Here is a 24,959-nt window from a genome sequence, read left to right on the forward strand (position 1 = left end):
TTCGTTCTGACTCTACTGCTTACTGTTTTGTTAAAAACGGAGGAATAAGTAGGCTTCTTTAACACCCCTGTTGACATTAAATGCATCACTTTACACTTTCTCATCCAGTGTGTATGGGATGGGAAACCCCCCCAACAGAGGGCGTGGTCCCGCAGAAGGCTTTTTTTCATTTCCGGTGTTCAACCAGACACGCATGCGCAGAAAGAACGCCTGCCTGTCAGCCAACACTTTCACTTTGCGCAGATACAGCCTGCCCTTCCCTCTCTAAAGCTTTCCACTGAAAACTACAAAAAAACACAACGTAACCTTTGGTTTTAAAGCCGTGTTTGATGGACAGTGAAGTGTGAAGGGTTATTCGTAGGTTCAGCCTTATTACTGAAACACTAAGTACGAAAACAAACCGTAAACAACGCGGTTAGCTCACAACGAAGCAACAATGTTCTGACATCTAAAGTAAGCTAATTGACAACTGCCGACTCTGACCTCCTGAACAGGTGAGTTGATAATATTTGTGGAGTGAGGTGTTGCTTTTGGTGAACTTTTCAGTCAACAGCAAGGTGTCTTTGAGTTACGTGACTTCACTGAACTTATCATTGGCAGCCCAACAATAACAAATGGCTCCTGAACTTGAGTTTATTAGTACAGCTAATGCTACGGGATGAGCAAAGCGCAACAGCTAAAGCAGTAAACGTCATTGGAGGTTAAATAAAACTGTTAATGCGCATGGGAAATATTAAGTCACTGTAGTTATAAGTTATATGTAAAGTTATATTAAGTAAGGTAAACATTTCAAAGGTCCATGTGCAGAACTGGAATATTAAAAAAACGAATACAAGGATCTCATACTTAAAACAGAATTGACATATATATTAGATATTTGAGCATGCTTTAATGATGTTTCCACTGCAGAGGCATAGAGGAGAAATGTGCACATGGATAAATACATTTTTGAAGAACAGAAGCCTCGTCAACAATGTAGTCCATAAAGTTTCTGGACAGTGACAGTTTTGTTGTCTTGGCTCTTTTTTGAGGTCTCTAGCTCCAGCAGACCTCACACTATGGAGCGCGCTGCACCCAAACAGAGCTCCTGGGAGCTGAAGGAGAGGCTCGGGATGGGAGGCTTTGGGCATGTCTACCTCTACCAGCAGCTTGTAAGTTCTTTTATCCACCTGTACGCTGAGGGAAACATCCCAGCCCCAAATTTGTCTCAGGCTTGGTTTCATTCCCTGTCTGTGTTTGGAGCAGGAGTTGGGAGAGAAGATTGCTGTGAAACTTTGCCGCCTGGAGCTGAACTCCAAGAACAAAGACCGCTGGAGCAGAGAGATTCAGATCATGAAGAAGTGAGTGTGTGAATCATCTGCTCGCGTTCACAAAGTAGCCGGTGAACAAACGTGCCTTCTAATCTAACTGTTGCTGTATGTTTTAGGCTGAACCATGTGAATGTGGTGAAGGCAAGAGAAGTTCCAGAGGAGTTGAGCTCCATTGCTTTAAATGACTTACCTCTGTTGGCCATGGAGTACTGCTCACGAGGAGACCTACGCAAGGTACCAAGTGGGTATTTTATAAAGACCCCAAACAATCAGTTGTCTTTTCAAACATTGCACTATTAATCTCTATACCTCTTTATTCAGGTGTTGAATAAACCAGAAAACTGCTGTGGTCTAAAGGAGAGTGAAGTCCTCTCGCTGCTCAGTGATATTGGTAATGTTTTCCTCGCTTTTTACTTTGACACCAAGTCACTGTTATCACTTATGATGCATTATGTATGTGGAATGATGTTTTTTTTTTTTTGTTTTTTTTTTAACAAATGCAGGTTCTGGTATCCAGTATCTCCATGAAAATAAGATCATTCACAGAGACCTAAAGCCAGAGAACATAGTTCTGCAGGAGATTGATGGGAAGGTGAACTCATTTCCCTTTAACGTGCATGCGGCCTGTGCAGTCTGCAATTTCATATTTGATTTTCTGTTCCTTGCTCTAATTATGATATTTTTCCCCCTCAGCTTGTCCATAAAATCATAGATCTAGGTTATGCAAAAGACCTGGATCAGGGCAGTCTCTGTACGTCCTTTGTTGGAACTCTCCAGTATCTGGTAAGTGTTGCATCTGCACGAACAGAACAGATCAATAATCAAGCCCTGTTTTCTAAATATATATGTGTGTGTTCCAGGCTCCAGAGCTGTTTGAGAGTAAACCCTACACTGTAACTGTGGACTACTGGAGTTTTGGGACAGTGATCTTTGAATGCACTTGTGGCTTTCGCCCCTTTTTACACCACATGCAACCTGTACAGTGGTGAGTCAACACAGCAGCAATGAATTTCATGTCTGTGTTCCTTTCAAAATATCTAAAAATGTGCACACATATAATTAGAAGTTATAAAAATCCAAAGTAGTTTAATGAAATATACTTGGCTAGTTTACAATAAATTCAATATTGACCATTAAAGACAGTATGAGCTAGGAATATACAGGATACAAAAAAAGGACAGATATTGCAGTCTTTTTATTTGTGTAATAATGATGACTACAGCATTTTTGTTAATCTACAAAATATTTGCTTGTTGGAGTTAGAGACAAAGTAACAAGGGTGTATACAGATCATTTTCAGCTTTATTTTCAGTTCTGTCTGGTTGCATCTTTGTTTGCTTTTGTAGGACAAGTAAAGTCAAGAACAAAGGTCCCAAAGACATCATGGCTGTGGAGGACATGAATGGAGAAGTCAGATTCTCCACACGTCTCCCATATCCCAACAATCTCAGCAGGTACAGGCAAAAAGAATCCCTTTCATGCATCAGTCAAGTGTCCCTCATTCTTTGATCTTAACTCTGTGTGTGTGTGTGTGTGTGTGTTCGTTCATAGGCCACTGTTGGAACCAACCGAGTCTCTTCTCCAGATGTTGTTACTGTGGGACCCTGCAGCACGTGGTGGAGGGCTGGATCCTGACACAAACAAGCCGTGCTGCTACACAGTCCTACAGAATATTCTCAACATGAAGGTTACTAACATGAACTTTGCTTGTTTTTAGCCATGAGTCATTTTGGAGAAAGATTGTTGATATTTACTGAAGTTGAAATTCAGCCAGTCTTCTAATGGTCTGCTAGCTGTCCACTCTCTGTGTGTGCTGAAAAAAAATCAGTTTTTTGTACCCACAAACAAAGTAGCTTGGGCAGAGCTACATGATCAGCAACAGGTGGCATTCATGTACAGGACAAGAGGAAGGGAGTAAGAGGACCAGTAAATCTGGTAGGCTGATGTGTAATTGCATTGTGAAGAAGGAGAGATGCCAGAATCAGCAGTCTTTCCCAGAATGGCTCACCCTACCTTTAAACCACATTTTATTGAGTGCATTTGTGGTTTTATGTATCCCAGCTGAAGACAGCATGTAATGTCTTAATGTCTCCAGGTGATTCATGTGTTGGACATGACGTCAGCCCAGCTGCACTCTTTGGTTTTGGGTGCTGAGGAGAGCTTACACTCCCTGCAGCTTCGTTTGGAGACACACACGCAGACACACATCTCCCCGCTGAGTCAAGAGCTGCTGCTGGAGACGGGAATCTCCCTCGACCCACGCAGACCGCCCTCTCACTGTCTGCCAGATGGATTGGTATGTGACACACACACATAAACAAAAATGTCTGATGTGAAACAGGCCCAGCCACATGTACACATGCTGAGGACCTGCTGTTTTTTTATTTATTTATCTCCATGTTTTAAAAATCTTTTTTTTTTTTTTTTTTTTACATTTTTGGCATGTCTGCAGTATACTGTGCTTGTTATTTCTGGGCCTCAGCAGTGCAGTTGAAATGTTTATTTCACAGTTGGTCTTTTTTAGAGTGAAAATAAATGAGGCAAGCAAGTCTGTAATAGTTGTAATAGCTGACACATTGTTTGACATTATATTTGCAGTCTGAATGAATGATGTATGAAGAATGTTTCTTTCCAGTTTTTCTGGCTCTTCTGGAAGAAAATGTGTCAGCAAATCTAAATCTCGGCATCGGCTTCCACTGGAGTTTCTGTTTTTACCAGGGAGTGATCCTCCTCTAATGCACACTGTAGTATCCCATTGTGATATTTGTTCACTGCTTTCAGCGAGGCTGGGACAGCTCCATTGTTTTCCTGTTTGATAAGAGCCTGACCAAGTACTCTGGACCACTGACTGCCAGACCTCTGCCAGACAGTGTCAACTTTATAGGTGAGATATGCAACTGTATGCTGAGCAATAAAATGATGTCCTCAAGTAAAACCAGTGAAACCAAAAATTGGTTCATATTTAGCAGGTAAGATTCTTCTGAAGGTCTAATGACAAAAATATTGTTTGTTAGAAATAGTAAATGCAAGTGATCAGTGTTTGAGACTTATAGTCCCTTCTCAGTATACTGCGAGTTTTTGGTCCAACACACCTGTTGTTAGGACTGGTGTGAGATTGTTGATCTTTTTACCCCAGCATTGTCCAAATTCATACTGCAATGGTGTGTCTTTTGTGAACTATTTGCTGTCTCAGTGAGGGAGACGAAGACTCAGCTCCCGCTGTCTGCACTGAGAAAGGTGTGGGGGGAAGCAGTGAGCTACATCTGTGGACTGAAAGAGGACTACCTCCGCCTGTACCGGGGGCAGAGAGCGGCCATGTAAGCGCACAAACACACACGAAGACATACACCCACACACTGAAACATCCTGACCTTGTGATCGTGTCTGTGTAGACTGAGTCTGCTGCGTTACAACACCAACCTGACACGATACAAGAACCTGCTGTTCTCCCAGTCGCAGCAGCTCCGAGCCAAACTGGCTTTTTTTAAGACCAGCATCCAGCATGACCTTGAGCAGTACACCAAGCAGAGACACACCGGCATCTGTGAGTGGATGATAATCTCCTGCTGTGATACATAATTTAAAGTCATTATGGAAACCTTAAGTGACCTTTCTCCTGTTGTTCTGAAGCTTCAGAAAAATTGCTGAAGACCTGGCAGGAAAATGAAGAGAAGGCTGACGGGTTTATGAAGGTTGGACAGTTGTTAAACTCAAAGCAAGTCTACAGTTCAGTTTTTTTGTTGTTTTTTTGAAACAGTGCATGCTAAGGATGTTTTCTGCTCTAGGTTGCAGATGTGGGGTATCTGGATGAAGAGATAGTGGCTGTACATTTTGAGATTGTGGAGTTACAGAGGAGTCCATTTGCAAGGAGACAAGGGGATGTAATGGAACAGCTGTGAGTTCCTCTGTTATGTTTACACTGTAATCATTTCCTGAAAGGACGGGTTCACATTTTTCCAAGTTGGTCTTAAACAATTGTCAGCTGCCTATGTGTACATTTAAAAAGTTTTTGATTCCTGTAATTATTCCTGCTGTTCACACTGGCTGTCAAAAATTCTGTTCCTAAAGTGGAGGTGACGGTGGGCACTTAGTGTTACTGTCCTTCTGCTGCTGCTCAGCAAGGAAACAGTGTCCAGGGAAGAATTTGGTACTAAATAGGTCCCGATCATGAAATTTTGAAAGTGCCATACAAATAATTGTGATTAAAAATAAAATTGTCTTTTTCTGTTCTCTTCAGTATGTTCTCATATGAGCTGAAACAAAAGAACCTGTCTAACAGCAGTCAGGTCCAGACAGCCAAGCTCAGTTTTTCCTCCCATTTCTTTCCTGACATGGGAACCTTGTGCTCAGGTAGACAGTTTATTTGGCTCAACCAGCTGATGGAAACACACTTAAGTCACGTTAACAGTATGCAGGTTTGAAGACAGACTTGAAAAAATGTGAATCTAACCTTTAAACGTAACTGGATATTGATGGTATGCACATGTTCACTCTCTCTGTTTTTCAGTGAGGAAAAGGCCATTGAACTCTACAAGCAACTAAAAGCTAAATGCAAAAGTTAGTACAAATCTTTACACATTTTAAACTGCTTTTTTTTATTCATAGCCAGTGACAGAGCTGGGGAAATGATAATGCTTGTTGCTATGGATACAGCTCAGTTGTATAATAAGAAATATGTTGGCCGAGAAGACATGCAGAAGGATTCACTGGACAATGGTGTCACAGCCACCATTGTTTAATTCCTCAGCATGACTGTGGTTGGGAATAACAGGATGGCATGCAGTGTGTGTTTAATTGACTGTGTCAGGTGATACTACTTGGATGATGATAGGACTGTGTGTTGGCACAGGTCCTGACCCTCCACATGGCTACAGTGACAGCTCTGACATGGTGAAGACCATACTCCAAACAGTTCAGAACCAGGACAGGGTGTTGAAAGACTTGTACACTCACCTGAGGTATTTTATCCATAAGTGCACACAGTCATGCAAAGTTTGGCACAACTGAGGCATCATTTTCATCATCAGTTTCCTGTGTGTGTCATCTGCGATTTTCCTCATTTTTCTCTTTTTCCGCAGTACAATTCTGGTGTGTAAGCGTCGCATTGTTGATTTATTCCCTAAGTTGGAGAGGGCGGTAGGGAACATAAAAACTGCAGAAGCAGCAGTGATGCAGATGCAAATGAAGAGACAGAAGGAGTTCTGGTACCTCCTGAAGATTGCCTGTGTGAGTATAAAACACATGGCCAAAAAGTTGTGTTTTAAGAGCTTGAAGCTCTGCAATACAGTATTAAATGTCAAAAGTCAAATAAGACTCTAGCTAATACATTGTGTGGCTGTGTATTTAGGCCCAGACCAATTCTCCAGCACAGTCACTTATGCAGCGACCCTCGGACAGGTAAGATCTGTATAAGTCAAAATTTTCAGTTCAGTTGTACCTGAAAAACGCTGTTAAAGTAAACATCCACACTGAAACATCACATGGCTGTTTCTCTGTCATTAGTTTATCTGCAGTTTAGAGGATGAGTTTAGATCTACACTGTGGAGAAAGTGTTGAATTATCTTTGAAAATCAGCTGCTGGGTTTGTACAATCACAAAGCTGCCAAAAGAGGTCAGTCCATCCACTTACAATCTCATAGCTTGCAGAAGCAGAATTCATCATCTCCTCAGTTATTGTTGATTTGAGGACAGTAATACCTTAAAGATAATGTTTGTTTTTTTTTTCTTTTGGTGCATGATCCCAACATTCATTGCATGAGAGGTGGAGTAGACCTTGGTCATGTAACATTTCTATTGCAAACACAAGAAAACTTATACATGCAGGCAATTTAGAGTCTATTGTCTCTTTCAGTGAAACTGTTGATCAATTACTGGATGAGAATCAGCGTTACCTGAGTCAACTAACGTCTCTGCTGCAAGACACCACCCAGGAGATGGAGCACAGTGTCATGGTATGATATACAGGTGTGAGGAAATGTGTTAATGCTTGTAAACAGATCTCTGAAGTAAAAACTTCTGTAGAAACTCACTTTTCAGACTTTAAGTTGGACTTTGGAGAAAGCATCTGTATTGCAATTATATCACAATGGCAATCTGATTGTTGTAAATGATATTGATCACCAATTTTATGTAGTACTGTATTAAGGTGCTCGTTTTCTTTCCAGGAGCAGGACTGGAGCTGGACTCAGTATGGAGCAGTGAAAGGCCATCCTCAGAAGCTGCAGAGACTGACCAAAGATTCAGAGATATGAGTCAAAAATGTATACTGTAAACAAGTGCCTTATCAGAGTTACACTATCTGAAAGCTTAGTGATTCCGTACTGTGTCATTTACATACAAGTAATGCTGTAAGACAGTGTGTGAAACAGCATGACGTGGTAAGCTATTCATGTTTTAACTTAAATGTGTATTGTTGAAATTTGAAAGCTGTTTCCAGCTTAGCTGACATTTATTTATTTTATTGGTAATATTGATTAGAGTAAGTAATTGCTGCTGATAAACTGCATGATGGAATGTGAATAAATTTTATAAATGTATGGCACACATGTTGTGTTTTGTCTTTGTTCGAGCAGTTGAAAAGTGGATTTTCTTAGAATCAGTTTGTCATTTCTCTAAAAATGTTGAACTGTGGAAGATACAAAGCATCTGGTTATTTACATTCACACAGTGGACCAGACAACTGTCTCCACACATACAGGAAATAGCTTGTTTGTAAGACCCGGGGTTAAAAAGTCTCTTGGGAACTGCTGAAAGCAAACAGTAAGGAGGCAAAACAAGAGAAACATGCATAGAATATGAAATAATAGTAGAAAAAGTGACAGGAATTGTTACAAGCAGTGCAGTTCGGACATCTCACTGTGTGATTTCAACAGAACATTACCTTTCAGCTTTCTTCAAATTATTCACTGAAGGAGAAAGTACCCAGCCAAGTGTGGAAAATGACTTTGTAATTATTCAAAATAACTATGCAAAGCAATGCTGCATCACAACCTGTGTTACTTACACTGCCTTACGCAAATAAGTACACATTATAGTTTAAGATTTAGTATTTTTGTAACATTTATTGTGTTTATTTTATTTCATTGTGCAATAAAATAAAATACAGACGTAAAAGGTAATATATATTCAGAGGCATTCATAAACAACACATGCAAACAGCATGTGCAGCTGCAGGAAGCTAAGAGCAATCACCTTACTTAAGATCGATCATGTTGGCATATCATGAGTCACAACATGAACGTTCTAAAATGTAAAGGTACACATCAAAGAAGTGAATAAGCAAATGGCAGAAATGACCATTACTGTAAATGACAATGATTTGAACTGTTAATAAGGACACTACTTGGGACTGCCCTTTTGTGACATATTTATTGACTAAAACGGTCAACAGGGTATTGCTTTTCTTGGCGAAATTCAACTTCAAAGTGGGTTTAAGGGTAAAACCGAGGTAAATCGTGTATGATACATGTTATTCAACAGCTCTGGTTGGAAGAAGACCTGATTGGTAGGTTTTGGCCAATAGAAACGTGGTTAATTAACATATTGTCGCTAAACATCATGGGAAAACTACTGACTGATCGCATCGAAGGAGACTAATTACCCGATCGAACTAAAACATCACCATTTTTCATGCTTTAATAAACATTTCAAGCGAAGTACGTACGATTCAGAAATTCGAAACCATGATAGTAAATGGTGATTTTATGCAGCCCTATAAAGGAGCTCCGCCCTTCTTCTCTGTTCGGATGTGAGGGCGATCTGGCTGCGACATCTGTCACCCCATTGATCGCTAGGGTTGATTCGGCTGATCTGGCTGGCTAGGCGGGTGTCCCCTTCCTCCCTCACCGCTCCATGTGTGTCCCTCCCGAAGCCCCGCGCTCGGTGGAAGAGGACGAGGTCCCCCCGGCGGACGACCATCCATCGGTGTACCAGTAGCTGCGCTCCCCTGCTAGAACCTCCAAACAAGCTCAAGGCCCATTTGTAGGAGAAACGTAGGGAAGTTAAGCTCCAAGCGTCAGGCACATCCAAATGCGGCACTGCACGTGGCAGTCTGCCTTCCTTTTTCATTTTTAACCCCCTATCCATTTCAATATATGTTGTGTTGTGTTGTGTGTGTTGTGACATTTGAGTTATTCTTGTTAAGAATCTCACTCCATGACGACATTTGATGGTGGTCGCGCCCTAATAATACCAAAATAAGTTTAAAATGTCCGACCGCACCTGAAGGCAGCATAATGTAACAAGTAAAAGCGAGAGCGAAACCTGTAGTAGGCGGGTTGAGGGGGGTGGGTCGTTGAATGATAAGACCAGAAGGGAAGACGTTTCGGTACAGTGGCAATTTTACTTTTCCTAAACAAGCTACTTATTTAAACGCCTACACATTGATACTTTAGTTTCAGCGCAGCGAGAGGTGAGTTTACTCATTAGCTGTACGCTATTAGCCTACCAAGCTAATGTAGCATTAAGCTACAAGAAACTGACGGAGTGGCTGACTTCCGAATCCACCCGATAACGAAAGCTATGTTGCTAGCTAACCAGGCTAGCTAGGTTAACGTTACCAGGCGAGTGGTTTGATAGTGTGTCAGCCTTTGCTATTACTGAAAGGAATTAGGTTAATTCAGACGTTCAGTGTGACGGCTATACTGAAATAGCCATAGCTGTGGTGGAAACACGTCGCTCCATGTGTCGACAGAGGAGTTACTCGCGAGTCGTCTCCTTGCGAGTAATTCTGCAAGCTAATCGTGCAGGTTAGCGCTAGCTGTTAAACGTTAACATTCTGGCTAACATTACTTGTGCACCTTCCAGGCAGCTAAATATAACGTACTGCACTATACAAACCCACTGCTAAACAGTCACTATAGGGTTAAAACTTGCTGTCACATACACTGTACGTTAACTATAAAATTGCTGCTGAAGCGCTTAATTGTTGAAGTGAGCTACTAAAAGTAAACCAAGGCTACTTTGAAGGATTGGGTTACGTTCAATGACAGCTTTTGACCATGGGTGCACCTGTGTCAAAGTCAGAGTTCAGGGTACATTACAGATTCTGTCACGTAAATGTGGTAAACTGTAAAAGAAAAAAAAGAAATGCACAGAGTAACACCCCAGCCTAGAGGAAGGGACAACAATTTCAGGGCTTTGCTAAGGAAAGTCTGCAGTTCCTTGCAGAATTTGTCAAACACTCTTCAGTGCAAATGCGTTTAAAATACACATGCTGCCCCTTTTCTGGCATTTTGTGTTATTGAGAGGTGCACATAATATTTATAAAATTTTGTCCACTCCCTCTGAGGGTAGACTAAATATTAGAAACACCTCTCAGTATAACACAATACAACTCAATAGTACCACTAACTGCAGCCTCCAAAACCATAAAGTTGAATCAACACTTGTCTTTCAACAAAGCTAAACATTAAAACCTTCATTAAGGTAGGATTATTGCACGGTTCTTGTAATAGACTGCATTAGTTAGAGCTAGGCTTCCCTACCTAATGAATTGAGCATATGCGTTCTGCTGACAGGTCTGACCAATAGGTTCAGCAGTGCCCCGAGTACATAATGTCGTATAAATTGTAGTGTGTTTGTGCTTCTTTCTCTGCCTGTAGGTGAGTCGTAGTGAGGATGACGATGCCGCATGTTGGGGCAGTATTTGCTGCAATAGCAGGAGTGATGGCCATCATGTTGCACTCCTCCATTCATAAGATAGAAGAAGGACACCTTGCTGTGTACTACAGGTACCACAACACTGACCCTTGACATTTGTGCCTGACAGAAATAACATAAGAACGTGGATGGAAAATTGTTATTTGTAAGAGGCCCATGTCCTGATAATGATACATATACATATAGCGTGGGTATGGTTATATCAAATTATATTAAATTGAATAAAAGTTCAAAATATGGCACATAACCTAAATATTAAACCTTAATTGTTGACAATGTGTATGAGATGGACAAAATAGCATGAACACCCTGTACTTTATTGTAACATTATTCAACATGAACATAACTACACCCTCATAAATCACCTACACGTGAATAAACAGCTCTCTGGTCTTATCTTTTGTCCACCCTCTTTAAATATTATCAGTGCATAATCTGCTGCTGAGAAGTCAGACCAAATATTTATTTGTATTTGTTTCAGAGGTGGGGCATTGTTGACTTCTCCCAATGGGCCTGGATATCACATCATGCTGCCTTTCATTACTACCTACAGATCAGTGCAGGTAACATTACTGCTCAGCGCTGAACCTTTAGGCAGTTGCATGCAGCATCAGCTGCAGCATGCAAAAGTTGCCATTCAACCGTGGTGGCTTTATGTTAATGCATCTTTTTTTGTGCTCTACTGAGTGTGCTTAGAACAGAATCTTTTGAATGTGTCTTAATGTTCTCTGTTACAGTGACTAATTAAGAATACCCTTGTTATTTTAATAAAGATTAAGCATTAAGGTAATAATAATAATAAGATAAGCTTAGTGTGTAAAGCTAATTACAGATTTTTTTTCAATGCTTATGTCACTGAGTGAAATTTTTGATCAACCTCTCAAGCTTTAGCCTGTATTTGTAACAATTTCACCTTCTAGCTCTTAAATTCAGCGTGTTTGCATTAAAGTCAAAATTTCATAAATCTGAACAGCAAGCTAAGACTTGTAATGACCCAACCTGTTCTTCAGATTAAATGTCAACTGTAAAGTTGTCCTCTTACTAACCTTTCCCTGAGCTGTCATCTGTATGTCTTGGTTAGTACTCAGTTTTGAAGGACAATGTTCAGTTGTTGTAACATGACCTAAGTTAGACTGAAGTTGAACTACAATTTAAATTATATTGTCAAACTTATTATTTCCCAAGTCAAGAATGAACTCTCATCATCAACATCAAAACTGAAATTAATATTGACTCAGGTGAACTTAAAACATGCATATACCACTTTATCATGTCTTGCATACTTTTCTAAACAAGGAACATATCACTTGGAAAAATGATTATGTCGCATGTTAAATCCAGATAAAAGTTTGTTAAAGGACTTGTGTGGTAGGAGAATAACCTTGATGATTTTGAATGTTCGTGTTTCAGACGACGCTCCAAACTGATGAGATTAAGAATGTGCCTTGTGGAACAAGGTGGGACTGAGCTTTCTGAGGTAGCTGTTAAAGAATTGATCCGCTCATGATGATGAATTATGTATTTAACAGATTTTTTTTTCTTCACAGCGGCGGTGTGATGATTTATTTTGACAGGATAGAAGTTGTGAACATGCTGGTCCCTTCAGCAGGTACAAAATGTCCTAATATCCTGCATTACAAAAGTTCCTTATTTGGTTGACACATTAACACTGCCAGCCACTTGGCGTTACAATAACTACCTCTTTTGTTCATTTACTCGTAGTGGTTGACATTGTGAGGAACTACACTGCTGATTATGACAAAACTCTAATTTTCAACAAGATTCACCATGAACTCAACCAGTTCTGCAGTGTACACACACTACAGGAGGTCTACATTGAGTTGTTTGGTGAGTACACTTGTAGTAAAACAGATTCTAAAGCAATACAGAGAGGGCAACGTCTGCTGTGTGTTCATTCCTGAAATTCCTAAGATGTGATCCACCTTGTGTTTGTTGTCTTACAGACATTATTGATGAGAACATGAAGACTGCGTTGCAGAAAGATCTTAATGTTATGGCACCTGGACTTACAATACAGGTATTTAAACATACACACACACATAACTTGAACAGCAGTGAGCCATAGGTAGTAGGAAGACTGAGATTCAAGTCACAGTGACAGCTAGAACAATCTGGCTCGCTCAAGGCTGCAGTAGACTGGTTATGAAATATAATTAGGTGTGTTTGTAAAGGCTATTGAAGACTGAGGCTGGATTTGTAATTGTGCATACTGGGTTGTACATACGCATAAGCTGCAGTTTTGCTGTAGACTGTGCCATAGCTGACCACAAGCACTGTGATTGGTCAGCTTGGGCTGCTTGTCTTTTCTCCTATAAGTTCTGAGGCTGAATTTGTTGTGAGTACAGCATTAAGGTAGATGAAGAAAGACTCAGCAGTCTTCTCTTCTTGATATGAAAGCGGCATCCTCGAAAGACTCACAAGCAAGGATGGAGCTTTTTTGGAGTTGGAGGTTGCACAACACATCCGTCCAGTATTGCACCTTGCTGTAAAATGACAATAGTTTACTCAGTTGTAGGTGTGAACGAGGCTGAAATGATCAGAAAGTTCCTCCTAATCAGTCTTAAACTCAAATTCTGAACGGATACCCACACACCACTTCTTACTTGAAGGTTTACCTGAAAACCAGTCATCCCCTTTCTGTAAAATGTATTTGCAGATTGATTATGAGCAAAGGTCAATTTCTCTTTCTCTCCTTCTTTTCCTCCTCTGCACTGTTTGGACATCCTGATGAAGGCAGTCCGTGTTACCAAACCAAAGATCCCCGAGTCTATCAGGAGGAACTTTGAACTTATGTGAGTTTGTAACTCTCTGCTTACCAGCACAGTCTTAGTGCATGTTTTTAAACTGTCTCCTGTTACCCACCCACTCAGATCAAGTAACACCACACAGGAAGGAAAATATTTGCAAGAACCTTTTTTTGTGTATGTGTGTATATGCAGGGAAGCGGAGAAGACTCGTCTGTTAATAACAGCTCAGACTCAGAAGGTGGTGGAGAAGGAAGCAGAGACTGAAAGGAAGAAGGCCATTATAGGTAAATGTGATGGTGTTTTACTGTAAACCAGCCAGCCAGGTTTACATTTGCATGATCTTTGTTACAATTTTAACCGTTTCCCTCTTTCACTCACTCATGTGTAACACGAATATCAACCTCCACCTTCTGCACGGTTGTTGAAGCCCATGCTTGTCTGCCCCGCAGAGGCTCAGAAAATTGCCCAGGTAGCAGAGATCCAGTTCCAACAGAAGGTGATGGAGAAGGAGACGGAGAAGAGGATCTCTGAAATAGAGGGTCAGGCTCACTGCTTTCAGTTCACGTGTGTGAGATGGATTTGTGTGCGGTGGCGTCGGGTGAGCTGGTCTGTCATGCGTCTGTCTCATTCAACACTGTCTCTTTGTTTCAGATGCTGCCTTCATGGCGAGGGAGAAGGCTCGAGCTGATGCTGAATATTACACTGCTGCCAAGTTTGCTGAAGCAAATTCGGTAAAAAAATGGTGTTGACGCAGTTTCTTACATAAACACACACATAACAACATCAGTGATTTTTTTTGTGATAGCTACAGTATGAATATTATACAATATAATAGTAGTAATAATGTAACTGCAAAGCACAATTTCAGCTGGTGTGGTCAGATTTATACAGCCAGCCCATTTATTCTGTCTGCCGTGGATTCACAGGACTTTTTGGCTCTCTGCTCTGAGTCATTATTGCAAACTGGTATTCACCAGATCCAGCTGATCAATACTGAACTTTAAACTAATTCAAGCAGCAACGCTACATTTACTTTCAGCCATGCTGTGCTTTGCCAGGTCACATGACAAGTTACACCAGTATTGTCATGAGGAATGGTAATGACCCAGCCCTAATCTAATCCTAATATACTCTGGTCTTTCTCCTCCATCTTTACAGTTGAAGTTGACTCCGGAGTACCTGGAGCTGATGAAGTACCAGGCCATAGCAGCTAACAGTAAGATCTACTTTGGCCAGGACATCCCTAACATGTTTGTAGAGGGAAACAACAGCCCCCCAAAGACTGCACGCTCCCATAATTTACCCAATGCTCAGCCAGACTTGTTTAAAGCGAACCCAGAGGGGCAGTGAGTCCACCGCTCTGCCTCTGCACAGGACCGGAGAACCTGACGAGGACTTGTCTTGTCTGTGAGGCGGAGGGCACTGAACTGAAGATGAGGGGTGGGATAGCTTTGCAGCTAGTGTGGTGAACGCCACACTTCAGTCTTAAATCTAAATGGCAAAGAATGACCGGAAAAATGAAAGGACAAGCAGAAGTGAGAGGTGGGAAAGGCAAGATAAAAAGGGAAAGTTTTTTTTTTTTTTTTTTAAACCTTCCACTCTTCGAGAAATGACAAGTTTTAGGAATGAGAATGATGCCATAGTTAAAAATCAAAAGCATAATAAATGCTTATGCCTGGGAAGGCGACAGCAAGTAGTCGCTCTAATTTACATGTGCTTGCAACCAGTGCAGTGTTTAACTTTGCTGTTGGATCTGCATTCATTTTGTTTGTTTGTATGCGAGAGGAGTGATTAATGACGGAAATTTTTATGATTTTTGATAATTAATTTCTGGTTTAGGTGAACTGGAATCTTGACAGGTGACACTAATTAAAAGCGGGATGGTTTGCGTATGTGTGTGATGTGGTCGTCTCTGTGCCATCTTCTCTTACACTAAATCACTCGTTGGCTCTTCTCTCTCAACACGAATCAGTGTGAGGGCTGTGTAATCACACCTCTTTCAGATGCTGTCTGTAGATGAGATAATTACGACAGGTTATATGCAGTAGTTGGAGCGTTATACATGTGATTATTCCAGCAGAGTCTTTCCTTACATGGAGCCCACTTACATTTCCAGTTGGCTGAAATCATACAGACGTGGAAAAGGAGCTGTGAAAGATTTTTTTTAAGTGATAGTGTTCCAGAAACGAGTGGCCTGACTTTGTCAAATTTGCACCTGAGCCTGCACAAAGTTCCATACTACTCTACAGATACTCCAGTCTTTGAAGTTTGGGGGGGGCTGTCATCGTGTGTTCAGTTGCTATAGTTGATATAAAGTGGTGTCACATTGGTAGTAACGTAGTGCTGTAATTTTTCTGTTAGCTTGGTGATAGTTTGCTGTTATTAGCTGTGGTTGAGAGTGCAGCCGCCACAGAAAGACTTCAGATTCTGCACCAAGGCCTGCTGTGGCATTTACCGTGAAGCCAGCTGTGGAAAAGGGTTCTGCCAAAAGAAAATAATATTTCTAAAGGCAAATTCCAGTGGAGTAACTGTCAAAAACGGATTAATATGGGAGCGCAGCAGTGACGTGGTTGAACCATAGTGCCACTGGAGGAAGTTGTGATTCTGTCAAGAAGTCGGTACATCTTTCTTTCCTCCGTCTGGTTTTGATTATCAGGGCCGTGCATGTGGAAATTTGAAGTGGCTTGATTCAGATGATTAGTAGTGCCTGCGATTGTCTGCCAACTCTGTTGTTGCACAGCTTATTCACGCATGGTTGGAATGTCAATTCTCAGGAAACTGACTTTAATTTTCATCAAACAACTGCTCATTGTTGAACACGTACACTTGTGAAAAGTCCAACTCGACGGCTGTGCCAGAAAAAAAGTTTACGCTCTGTACGTTAAACATCTGTTGGTTGAATATGGGGACACACAAAGTTCGATTTGAGGATAAGTAGGTCTCTGTGACACTGAATATTATGAGGATGTTGGTCTGTCAGAGTAGAAATAATATAAACAAAAGCGCCTTTCCTCTGTCAATGTTAACAATTTTCTGTAATTAGAGAATAATTGAACTGCAGTTTTTCAATCTTATTTCTTCTCTCTTACATTAACACCAACACAACAGATCCTAATGACAAGAAGTTACACTGAGTGAGAATTTTCTTAACATCTGATCGGTTCTGTGTGACGACATGAGTTTGAGTACAGCACATAAACACGCTTCAATCTATTTAAAGATGAATGTTAATGGGCTTAAATAAGATGCAAGTTGGTGCTAGTTTCTATTGTGCGTTTAAGCTTAGGGATTTTTTTCAGCTGTGTGTTTGAGAAACATGGAAATACTTCCACTATTAAAGATTCAAGCCTTAAATAATAATGGGTCTCCTTAGACTTAAAGTTTCAGTGATTCTTCTAAACTAAAAAGCTCCTTTTGAACTGAACTGTGAGGCTTCTTTGTAGACTCCAGCTGAGAAAGACAGAACTAGCAGTGGACACTACTAGTGATTAGAAGATGTCATGATGTTTACTTGACCTCTGAATTGCAGTTAAAGGCATTCGCTTCGGTGGTGGGCTCAGATACAGATGCAAAAGAGGGGTATGAATCACTCACGAAAATGATTTTTTTGGTCAATATTTTGTACAATCTGTGAAATTCAAACATTGTTTCCTTGTTTTAAAAGGTTTATATGCAAAAATGTTTTCGAGTTTTGACAATGTTCTTATGTTTAATAAAACCTATTTTGGTACCTCTCTTCTCCCTGTCCTGATTTGTGTGTGGACACCGTGCAGTACACGTAGACGCCAACAGGAGGAGAGCTAACGCCATGTAAAATACTGAGCGCTCTGGTTCAATCACCAACCCCCAAAGACAGATTTTGGTGACTCAAAGACAAATAAGGCCAAATTGTGGACTCAAATGAAGGTCAGTGGTGAGCGTTTGAAGTGGTGTTTCAATGAATTTAAATCTGTGAAAAAACTGAATAACAAAAGCAAGTTTGTGTCTGTGTGACAAGATCTGCAGTTGAGAATGTGAAAGTTAAAACTGCACAAATGAACACTAAGTTTACACAAAGAGAGCAGAAACACAAACAGCAGTGTACATATTTAAAGAAAAAAAAAATCTGTGAAACTCAAAGTTCCCATACTCTGTGGGACACTTAAACTAGCCGTGCACACATACTGAGGTTTGGATTTAGCCTTGGTTGGTTTTAACTGTCAAAGAAGGGCCAACATTCTTCCTCACTGTTGACATAATTTATGGCCACATTTCATTTTAAACATTTTTTATATATTTACAAATTAACTGTTATGTAGACGAGTTTTGAACATGGTAAACGACGTCCACACAGAATCACTGTTACTCAGATTTCATTAAGAAGTTAATCAAAGTGAGAAGTCATACAATGTGCACGTGCTGGCTAGTGACTTATTTGGATGTCTGGGTAGATGTGGCAGCACGAGGATGATTCATTGAACATTTTGTGAATATACATACTCAAACCATCACAGAGTCCCTGTTGTTCTGACCCACATAATGTGTTATTACAAAAACAAGAGATGTGATTGTCTGTGGAGTTTGTAAAACTGTCAACCCTAGAGACTGACTCTAAACCTCAAGTCCTGCCCTCAGCGAGGCCAGTCAGCTGTTCATAAAGGCTTTCCAGGAAGCATTCAAAGCGTGTGTCTGTGTGTGTGTCAGTGAGGGTGCGTGTGACCGCTGCCTGAAAGACCAGATGAAGGATAGCTTCCTCCTTTGACCTCTTAGTCCTCACAGAGATCTCTGGTATCCTTTCACAGCCAAATCTTTGCTTTCTGAGGGAGAGTGTTTAGTTTTAGTCTGGCCGCAGATTGTTTTTTCTTTTTTTTTTCTCTTTTCCCTGATGTCAGGATATGTGAGAAATATGTCCATAAAGCGTATTTGTGAGTGTAAATAAACTTCACTCATTCTCATTTTGTTGACTTAACTGAGGGTTTTTTTCTGGATGTCTAGTGGCCTGTGCTCATTTTCATGGGCGGCCTGGTTTGGTGTGTCAGGGGTACAGAGCCAGCAAGTTTAAAGCCCCCCTCTCAGGAAGTGGGGTCAAGGTCAAGTTTGCTTCTTCCTGGATGAGCCTTCACTTTCCTTCCTTTTGTCGTTGATCATCAGAACCTATGTGATCCTTGCAGCCTTGACCCCTCCCTGGATCTGTCCCTCCCCAGAGATACAAGGGTGTGGTCCCTCCTCTCTGAGTGCAGGGCTATAAATCCAGTTCCCAAACAACAGTGAGATACTGAATATGAATCATCAGCAGCAGTCGGCGCCATCATCAATAGCTGCTCTGTTCTGCAGTTTTCTCTCACATTCCTAACCTGTGTGTGTTGGGTGCAACACTCATCCGAACAGCATTAGCTTTGTTATTTCTCAGCACTTCTCTCTGTCTGACCTCCTCAGGTTGTGATCATCTGGATGGATTTTGTACTTTGCTGAATAGTTTGGTTCCGTGTCATTTATGCATGTTTCGACTGCCCCATTTGTGCTTTGCTCTTGTTTATTCTCCTGTTGTAAATAATCTGTCAGCCTGTAAAGGTGCAGTCATCATAAGGAGAACTACTCAGCCTGTGAAAACACTTGTATTATGTCTTCTGTCCTGAAGGGAGCTTTCTTCTGGGAGAGTGATTCTTCAGCACTGACCCATAAATTTGAGTCGCTGACCAATAGCAAGGCATGTTGACAGTGCTCTCCTTTGAGCCTGAGACTCCAAAATGGAGAAAGCTATAGCAGCTGATTAGCTGTGTGTCACCCTCCACTTTGAAGGACATGATGTACAATCCTAAGAACAAAATGCCAGTGGGGAGTAAATGGTCCAGTGCAGACAAAGTGGAAAGAAGCTAGGAGGGCTGTGTGCGCTAGCCTGACTTGGCTGGCTAGCATGTCAGTGGTTAGCGTGCCAGCTAGCGGTTCACCACCTAGTCCCACTAAGTAGTAGTCCCAGAGACATCGAACTTCTGGAACAAAATATGTCATGAAGGCCTTTAGGCGTGAGGCTTAAAATATTTGACCTAAAACCTGCAAATAAACTGAAGACATGGACTTTAAAACGTGAGGGCATTTCACAGGCAGAGAAGGTTTAGTGAAGCACTGTATGCTACTGAGTTGCATTGTGGGAATAGTAGTGTTGAGTGTTTGAGGAGAACGACTCACGCTGCAGCTTGCAGCTTCACAAAGGAGCAGGACTGAATTGCTGAAGTGCCCCTTTAACACGTGTTGAACTCAGATTATTGTGAATGTCAAGATATCAAGAAAATTGACCTGGTTGTAACTCTAATTCTGGGAACCTTGTTGACTGCATTTATCAAAAATAATGTAGATGTCAGCTCAATTAAAAATAAATATGTGTCACATTTTACACGTATGTGAGCTTAAAATAAGTATATCACTCTAGACCACAGTTACACTCCATACTGTATAACACATGCCTAAGTGTTATTTATTCCTGATTGAGCTCATTTGTAATTATCTATTATAAGAGTATGCCAAACGTCTAAATGCTGTCAACTTGGAGATGTCAGATGTTTAAATATCAACACTAAAAATGTAAAATTTGCACCTATTTTGCTTCAAGCTTCATAATGGTATTTGATGTAGTGGTATGAAGGTGATCAAAGCAACAGAGCTCAGGTACAGCAGCAGGCAGCTGGTCCTGATACAGCTCAGCAGGATCAAAGCCAGCAGTGTTTTACTACATTTGGTCATTTGTCAGCTTCAGCGTACATGAAATCTGAAACCAATGCTTGAAACAGTGGAAAAGTAAGTCATTAATAGCTGCCGGCCTTTGACCAATCTTCACACTTAAAGAGGAACTAGAGTTTCATAGAAAATGAATGATGTAATTTTTGACTTTGAAGGAAATGACAGTCGCAGTATATATATATAGATGTAGATATATATGTATAAACACCTCAGGCTGCATCATTTGTTTGCAGAAATTGGTAAATATCAATGCTTAAAAACCCTCCTGTGCTTATTTGAGACATTCTACCCATATTCAGAAAGACGCTTTGGAAAGTTAAGGTGAATTGTTGATTTATTGAGCACTTGGCAGTCAGAGGTCATGGGCTGAGTAAAGGCACAGTAGGTCACAGAAGACTGTAGAGATACATAACCAGTGTGAAAAACACTCCTCAGAGAAATGTAACTATTTATATGAAACAACTCAAACACGATCTGCAGGTATGCAAAAATATTTCTATCACAGAGAAGACAGCAGTTGGCCTGGCCTTGTTACGCCATGATATTAAAAAGAATTCAATGTCAAATTAGAAATGCATGCACTTTTCATGTTATGACAGCGTGACACACACAATGCATATATTTATCTATTATTAATGGTGTAACTAATCTTAATAGAATGAAGTTACCAAATCCCTGCTTTTCATCACAAAAACAAAAACAAACTCAAACACAAAACAGCATTAGAACACATCTGTAATCCCACTGGTGCATTTCAGCAGGTGTGATGTAGGACAGTGATCTACGAACCGATCCTTTTCCTTGACTGAAGCTTTTCACTCAGTAAGAATTTATTGGAGTTGACGGTGCAGGGTTGGATCTCAGAGCTACTATAACAAATTCTGAGCGTGTGTTTGCGTGTCACACACTGTTGGTGTACACACTTGTGTCAGCGTGTACTCCCTTTTGCTTTGTACGTCTCCAGGTGCCGCATCAGATCGTCAATCCGCATGTCCTTCAAGTGAACCAGATGCTCTAACCTGCTCACTTTCATCTGCAGGATCTACACACACACGGAAAAAAAGTGGTAAAACTAGGGAGGTTTATTTCTAAAGGTGCGATTTATCAAACTTCCTAAAGTGGCACGGTGAGGTGTTGCACATTTGTGTGATCATTCTGCTTCTGTCTTCACATGCACATGTGGCCACAGATGGAGAAGAGAAAAAACAGTTATATCCGCTGAGCAGATACTGACTCATTGACCACTGCTGACACAGCTTATGACGCATATTTATCACACACACTTAAACATCTCTCTCTCTCTCTCTCACACACACACACACACACACACACACACGCACATCTGCAACAATATTTCAGGTGGTATAACTGTATGACACAGCTCTTCCCCTCAGGTCATCAAAACGGAAGACTGTTTTGTTTGCAGATGTTCTACCAGTCAGCTGAATGTTTCCCCGATTAAAGTGAGTGAGTGAGAGTGTGTGTGCGTGTACATGTGTGTGTGCAGTGTGTGTACCTCCACGGTCTCCTGCAAAGCCATGACAGCTTGCTCTTTCTCCTGCAGGATTAGTCGGAAAGTCGGGTCCATGTCTGAGTAACACTGCGCTGTGTGCTGCAGTTTACTGTACAATGGAATAACAAAAGACACATTATTATGATAAACACTGCCATTTAACTCATATTAAAGGCGACATTTTGGTTTTTTACCCATTTTTCTGTCTGCTCTTTTCATCTTTTTTCATCTCTTCTCTTGCCAGCTGAGCCACAAGTTTTGCTTCAGTGTGACGAATTTCTGAAAAAAAAGGAAACAAAATGAAAACATTTCGCAAACTTTAATATGAACATGACATGACGAATGAAAACTCTGCTGTTGTTAGAAACCCACAAGGATTCATCCAATAATTCTTATGGACACATTTAGGGTAAAGGGAGGAATACAGAAAGCAGATATACAATGGCTGTAAGCAGAAAGAGGGAGAAACAGGGAGGGAAAGTAAGAAGATGGAGACAGAGAAAAATGGCCTTTCAGTCCAGCAGTGCTGAGCTCAGGCTGGCAATAAAGGCCATCTGGTGATGTTGAGAGCTGATATGAGGACCTGAGCTGTTTGTCTAATAGTGGATGGGGTGTGGATAGAAGAGGAAAGAGCAGAGGAAGGAGGCACTGGCCTGAGGTCAGCTTTTCAGGGTAGTTTCAGGGACAGATGAGGTGTGGGAAACGGAAGGGAGACACGTCACAGATTCACTCCCTAAAGGTTGTGGCATTCTCTTATCACTCCTATCTGATTCTGTTAAATGTAGCCATGTCTGTGTCTCTGTGTGGTCACTGCTATCTCTGGAACAGATAAGCAGCAACTGGGACTTGCTAGCAGGACACACACGCTGACAATATTAGGACAGGCAAGAAAAGGCAGGAAGATCTTGGAAAAATATCACGTCACAGCAGTCACCATCTCAGAAACACAACCCCACCCCCACCACCACCACCTCAGTGTGTCGTTAATATGCTGATTTATTAAATACATCACCCACTTCCCTTCCTGTGCTAAAAAAGGATGAATTTTGGACTGTGCAGCTTCACTCAGGGTTTCGGCTTGACTGTGTCAGCTAATACACCCCACAGACGACACTCACATTAGGTTATATGTAGCACAAGGCATAAAGGCAAAACACAGTCATCACATTCTCGTTAATTCAGCCACTTCAGCTTCTTTCAGTCACTTGATTTTCCTGTTTAACTGACGGAATTGCAGTAGCGTCTTCTGAAGAAATCCTTACCACTGTCCTATGATGTAATGTGAGCTCAAATATGACAACAGACGGTCAAAGGATAAAATTTTCAGACGTGTCGACTGTGTTTGTTGGTAAAGAAATATAAGGTAGGGTTTGTGTAAATACAGGAAAATTAAAGCTACTGTACCTGTACAAGGTTTCTCCTGGTTCCTGGTGTCATAGTATTCCAAATCCTGAGTTGAACAAAAAAAAAAAAGGTGTTCAAAATGTTATTTCTTTACCTTTAATGTTTTTTCTTCATAAATACTGAGGACAGTTTTATGATTCACATGGAAGAGAAAGGACCACAGTCGTTACTATATTTTGCAAATAGCATTCAAACAGATGAAAAGGTGACTTTTAGTGTGCATGTGTGTAAGCACACACATGCATACACATACAGTACACACACCATTATATTCTCTGTAGCGTGCTCCAGTTTCTTGTCTATCCTCTCTCTCAGCGCGCTCAGTACAGGCTCTATCACTCCTGCAGTGCTCAGTGCAATCCTCCTCACTGTCTCCTCAGGCACGTGAAAGTTCAGCTTGGAAAACACCTTCCTGTCCACGAGGAAGTAAATAAATAAATAAATAAATACACAAGTTTTAAAAAGCAGATGTTTCTAATTGACAAAACTTGTTACAATAAGAGCAGCATCTAGAAAGTGATTTAACTGATGATGCATGATGATGATGAACACCATAGGGGCCAATGTGTTTACAGTGAAGGCCCATAAATCTGTAGCTGGCTGTGTGCCATATCGGCGGCCAGGGAGAGGATGAGTGGGTGTGTGTTGGATTGGTTCTCACGACCAGATGCAGAGGCCCATGGCGGTACTAAACAAATGCAACGCTCAACAAACGTTCTGCCTCTGCGCTTGTTGCAAACCATTATTGAAAAGCAGAAACTAAAGCAGTCACTGACATTTGGATTAAGAGACGTGGAGTGTGTGTTTGTGCAAAAATGTTGTGGGGAGATGTGGACATATTAAAATGTCAGTCTTTCCAGCTGAGGGAGGACATTTTCTGCCAGTGCCTGTCTGTCAATCATGTGGTCTCCACTCAGCTGTCTCCAGCCCATAAGTGCAGCCACCTTCAGTAGATTCATACATGCAGTTTGAATACACAAATAATAAGGAACAGCGGTGCCTTGCCTGTTGAGCAGGTTCCAGTTACTGAGCTTCTGCTGTGTGGAGTTTGCAGGAATATAGTTGTGCAGGTCAACAAGCTTCGGGAAGAAGTATTTTACAACCTCTGCAGCCATCACTGCAGAGAGAGTTCAGCAGAGAGGCAGGAGCCAGTTCACAAGTAAGTAAATAAACAGACATTTGAGCTGATAAACTACATAAACATACAATCAAGACAGTAGCTCCATGACACATTTCTACGAGGTCATATTACAACTGCTGCTTGTACAACTGTGAGTTAACACCTCCCTGTGGACTGCTAGCTAAGCTAAAGGCTAAGTGAAGTACCTCCGTCGCTGAAGTCTCTCGTGATGTGTCTTTTGGGCCGGGACAGAGGTATTTTGTCTATCCATGCGTACAGCTCCTGCAGCTCCTCTTCGTTCAGTTCTCGCTCCATTATTCTTAAAGCGACATCTGTTTCTGGACAGTTTGTAAAGAACCAAACTGTTTTACTGAGCTAGCTTGTTAGCCTCCCCCGACAACAGGTTGTTTGAGGCGTTTCTAGGCAACCACTAATGAACAGATTTTGGCGTCTGGACGTAAAGGCAGAGA

The 24,959-nt window shown here is 41.2% G+C and overlaps 3 protein-coding genes across 8 annotated transcripts; 2 read left to right on the forward strand and 1 right to left on the reverse strand.

Annotated features, from left to right (window-relative positions):
• Positions 1-204: 204 nt before the first annotated feature.
• On the forward strand, positions 205-7,846 carry LOC143328507 (inhibitor of nuclear factor kappa-B kinase subunit alpha-like). 5 transcript variants are annotated; one of them, XM_076743682.1, is made up of 22 exons: positions 205-494; positions 1,040-1,151; positions 1,246-1,340; positions 1,427-1,544; positions 1,632-1,701; positions 1,814-1,902; positions 2,004-2,093; positions 2,171-2,295; positions 2,657-2,764; positions 2,862-2,997; positions 3,406-3,606; positions 4,092-4,194; positions 4,504-4,627; positions 4,703-4,854; positions 4,941-5,002; positions 5,096-5,205; positions 5,818-5,867; positions 6,160-6,268; positions 6,389-6,536; positions 6,658-6,707; positions 7,162-7,261; positions 7,475-7,846. In XM_076743682.1, the coding sequence occupies exons 2-22, from the start codon at positions 1,059-1,061 to the stop codon at positions 7,559-7,561; spliced, it is 2,220 nt and encodes a 739-aa protein (XP_076599797.1). In that variant the 5' UTR covers positions 205-494; positions 1,040-1,058; the 3' UTR covers positions 7,562-7,846. The 5 variants fall into 5 exon arrangements, 4 of the variants coding, with proteins under 4 accessions (XP_076599797.1, XP_076599796.1, XP_076599799.1 ...); XM_076743681.1 differs by having other exon boundaries at positions 215-494; positions 1,032-1,151; XR_013077820.1 differs by having other exon boundaries at positions 217-494; positions 1,032-1,151; positions 6,813-7,261.
• A 1,700-nt stretch (positions 7,847-9,546) lies between these two features.
• Positions 9,547-17,473, forward strand: erlin1 (ER lipid raft associated 1). 2 transcript variants are annotated; one of them, XM_076743286.1, is made up of 12 exons: positions 9,547-9,720; positions 10,913-11,041; positions 11,452-11,533; positions 12,381-12,427; positions 12,518-12,579; positions 12,693-12,818; positions 12,935-13,008; positions 13,725-13,783; positions 13,931-14,022; positions 14,188-14,277; positions 14,390-14,469; positions 14,897-17,473. In XM_076743286.1, the coding sequence occupies exons 2-12, from the start codon at positions 10,929-10,931 to the stop codon at positions 15,086-15,088; spliced, it is 1,017 nt and encodes a 338-aa protein (XP_076599401.1). In that variant the 5' UTR covers positions 9,547-9,720; positions 10,913-10,928; the 3' UTR covers positions 15,089-17,473. The 2 variants fall into 2 exon arrangements, with proteins under 2 accessions (XP_076599401.1, XP_076599400.1); XM_076743285.1 differs by having other exon boundaries at positions 9,568-9,636.
• A 3,297-nt stretch (positions 17,474-20,770) lies between these two features.
• spef1 (sperm flagellar 1) lies at positions 20,771-24,895 on the reverse strand. Its single transcript, XM_076743723.1, has 7 exons — positions 24,696-24,895; positions 24,375-24,486; positions 23,634-23,781; positions 23,370-23,415; positions 22,160-22,244; positions 21,969-22,074; positions 20,771-21,494 (listed from the first exon to the last, which is right to left on the reverse strand). Exons 1-7 carry the CDS (start codon positions 24,802-24,804, stop codon positions 21,381-21,383), a joined length of 720 nt encoding a protein of 239 aa, XP_076599838.1. The 5' UTR covers positions 24,805-24,895; the 3' UTR covers positions 20,771-21,380.
• Positions 24,896-24,959: the final 64 nt, after the last annotated feature.

This window comes from Chaetodon auriga, chromosome 11, assembly GCF_051107435.1.
Source record: "Chaetodon auriga isolate fChaAug3 chromosome 11, fChaAug3.hap1, whole genome shotgun sequence".
Taxonomy (NCBI): Eukaryota; Metazoa; Chordata; class Actinopteri; order Chaetodontiformes; family Chaetodontidae; genus Chaetodon; species Chaetodon auriga.

What these genes read in the sequence shown, in the direction of transcription:
- erlin1 (XM_076743286.1), top strand. Translation starts at nt 10,929, where the DNA reads ATGACGATGCCGCATGTTGGGGCAGTATTTGCTGCAATAGCAGGAGTG. An exon ending in AATGTGCCTTGTGGAACAAG is followed by an intron (nt 12,428 to 12,517) that starts GTGGGACTGAGC and finishes TTTTCTTCACAG; the next exon opens with CGGCGGTGTGATGATTTATT. An exon ending in AGGAGGAACTTTGAACTTAT is followed by an intron (nt 13,784 to 13,930) that starts GTGAGTTTGTAA and finishes GTGTATATGCAG; the next exon opens with GGAAGCGGAGAAGACTCGTC.
- spef1 (XM_076743723.1), bottom strand. Translation starts at nt 24,804, where the DNA reads ATGGAGCGAGAACTGAACGAAGAGGAGCTGCAGGAGCTGTACGCATGG. An exon ending in CCAGGAGAAACCTTGTACAG is followed by an intron (nt 22,245 to 23,369) that starts GTACAGTAGCTT and finishes CTTTTTTTTCAG; the next exon opens with AAATTCGTCACACTGAAGCA. An exon ending in CTTTGCAGGAGACCGTGGAG is followed by an intron (nt 21,495 to 21,968) that starts GTACACACACTG and finishes GTGTGTGTGTAG; the next exon opens with ATCCTGCAGATGAAAGTGAG.
- LOC143328507 (XM_076743682.1), top strand. Translation starts at nt 1,059, where the DNA reads ATGGAGCGCGCTGCACCCAAACAGAGCTCCTGGGAGCTGAAGGAGAGG. An exon ending in TATCCCAACAATCTCAGCAG is followed by an intron (nt 2,765 to 2,861) that starts GTACAGGCAAAA and finishes GTTCGTTCATAG; the next exon opens with GCCACTGTTGGAACCAACCG. An exon ending in ACTGTCTGCCAGATGGATTG is followed by an intron (nt 3,607 to 4,091) that starts GTATGTGACACA and finishes CACTGCTTTCAG; the next exon opens with CGAGGCTGGGACAGCTCCAT.